The sequence below is a fragment of the Penaeus monodon genome, chromosome 28 (assembly GCF_015228065.2).
Source record: "Penaeus monodon isolate SGIC_2016 chromosome 28, NSTDA_Pmon_1, whole genome shotgun sequence".
NCBI classification, from domain to species: domain Eukaryota; kingdom Metazoa; phylum Arthropoda; class Malacostraca; order Decapoda; family Penaeidae; genus Penaeus; species Penaeus monodon.
The window spans coordinates 5,517,135-5,518,240 of record NC_051413.1 but is presented as its reverse complement, the minus strand read 5'-3'; the positions used below and the strand labels follow the sequence as shown (position 1 = coordinate 5,518,240).

General features: G+C 35.7%; 1 protein-coding gene across 1 annotated transcript in view; it reads right to left on the bottom strand.

The window, feature by feature from the left end:
- Positions 1–1,106, bottom strand: part of LOC119591321 (cullin-2-like) — a 12,355-nt gene that overhangs the window by 2,485 nt on the left and 8,764 nt on the right. The window contains exon 14 of the mRNA XM_037940050.1: positions 983–1,096. Within this exon, the coding sequence (XP_037795978.1) occupies positions 983–1,096 (114 nt within the window). The remainder of the gene's footprint in view (positions 1–982; positions 1,097–1,106) is intronic.

The following is a 1,106-nucleotide window of genomic DNA, read 5'->3' as shown; positions in this document are numbered from 1 at the left end:
TTGCCCTTCACTACATGCTCACAAATACCCTTCACTAACATTCTAGCCTTTCTTAGAGAAACAGGCAAGCCCTTTCTTACTTGGTAAAGTATTTATATACCATGTTCTAAGTGGAATATGGCAAAGCAAACAGTGAAAGTGAAAAAAAGAGCATTTGGTCAATCTTACAGCACTCTCTATCTTGTACTTCACAGCCTATGGTGGTGGGAAATACCAAAATAATAAGATCTCAGTATCTGGTAAACTGGTAAGTATGAAGAGTTGAGAAAAGGCATCGGACCATTCGGTGAAAGGCCTAAGAGTTCCAGAGATTCTCAACATTTTCCAGATTTATAATTCTGCTTCTCCTTGACTTATGATCTATGGAACTTAAATCCATTCGTATACACAACTGGTTTGATTTCCAGTTCGTTATGTTCTTTATAAAGTTAATAGAACACAATCCAGTGATCTAATTCACTGAAATATATAGAATTTATTACAGCCTATATCATATTTGAAACTCTAACCTATTGGTGACTGATAATATTACAACAATTTATCACAGACATTGGATGATGCTTCTTCTCGGCATGAGTCTATGTCCCAGTTTCCAGAATGAGCCAGTCACATATGTTGTTTTTACAATCTGTTCAGTGATAACTGAACAGAGTGTACCATACTAACATATACCCTTCTAAATGCTATATCATCAAATATCCAGTTGATTAATGTTCAAGATAACACAGATTGGTCAAACCAAGTCTAATCTCTTCTACTAACTTATTTATAATAATATACTAATAACTCTGTTAAAGTATTATAGATCTGCAAATTAGCATAGTCTTGAAACTAATGCTAATACTAAATAAATGTGATAATCAAAACCACTAAATGCATTATTCAGTAGAATATGCTAACTCTGAACCTCAAGGGCTGGAATAACACTACTGTTCACACAGACTTTTCCTTTACCCACTGAGAACCTTAAGGACTTCCATACCTCACCATCAGTCATGAGGAGCTTGCTATCCAAGAGAGACTGTAAAAATTTATTAAACTGCTCGTCATTGAGGTGTGTGTGGGTCTGCAGTTCGTTGCACGTAAGGCTATCCACCTGGAGAGAG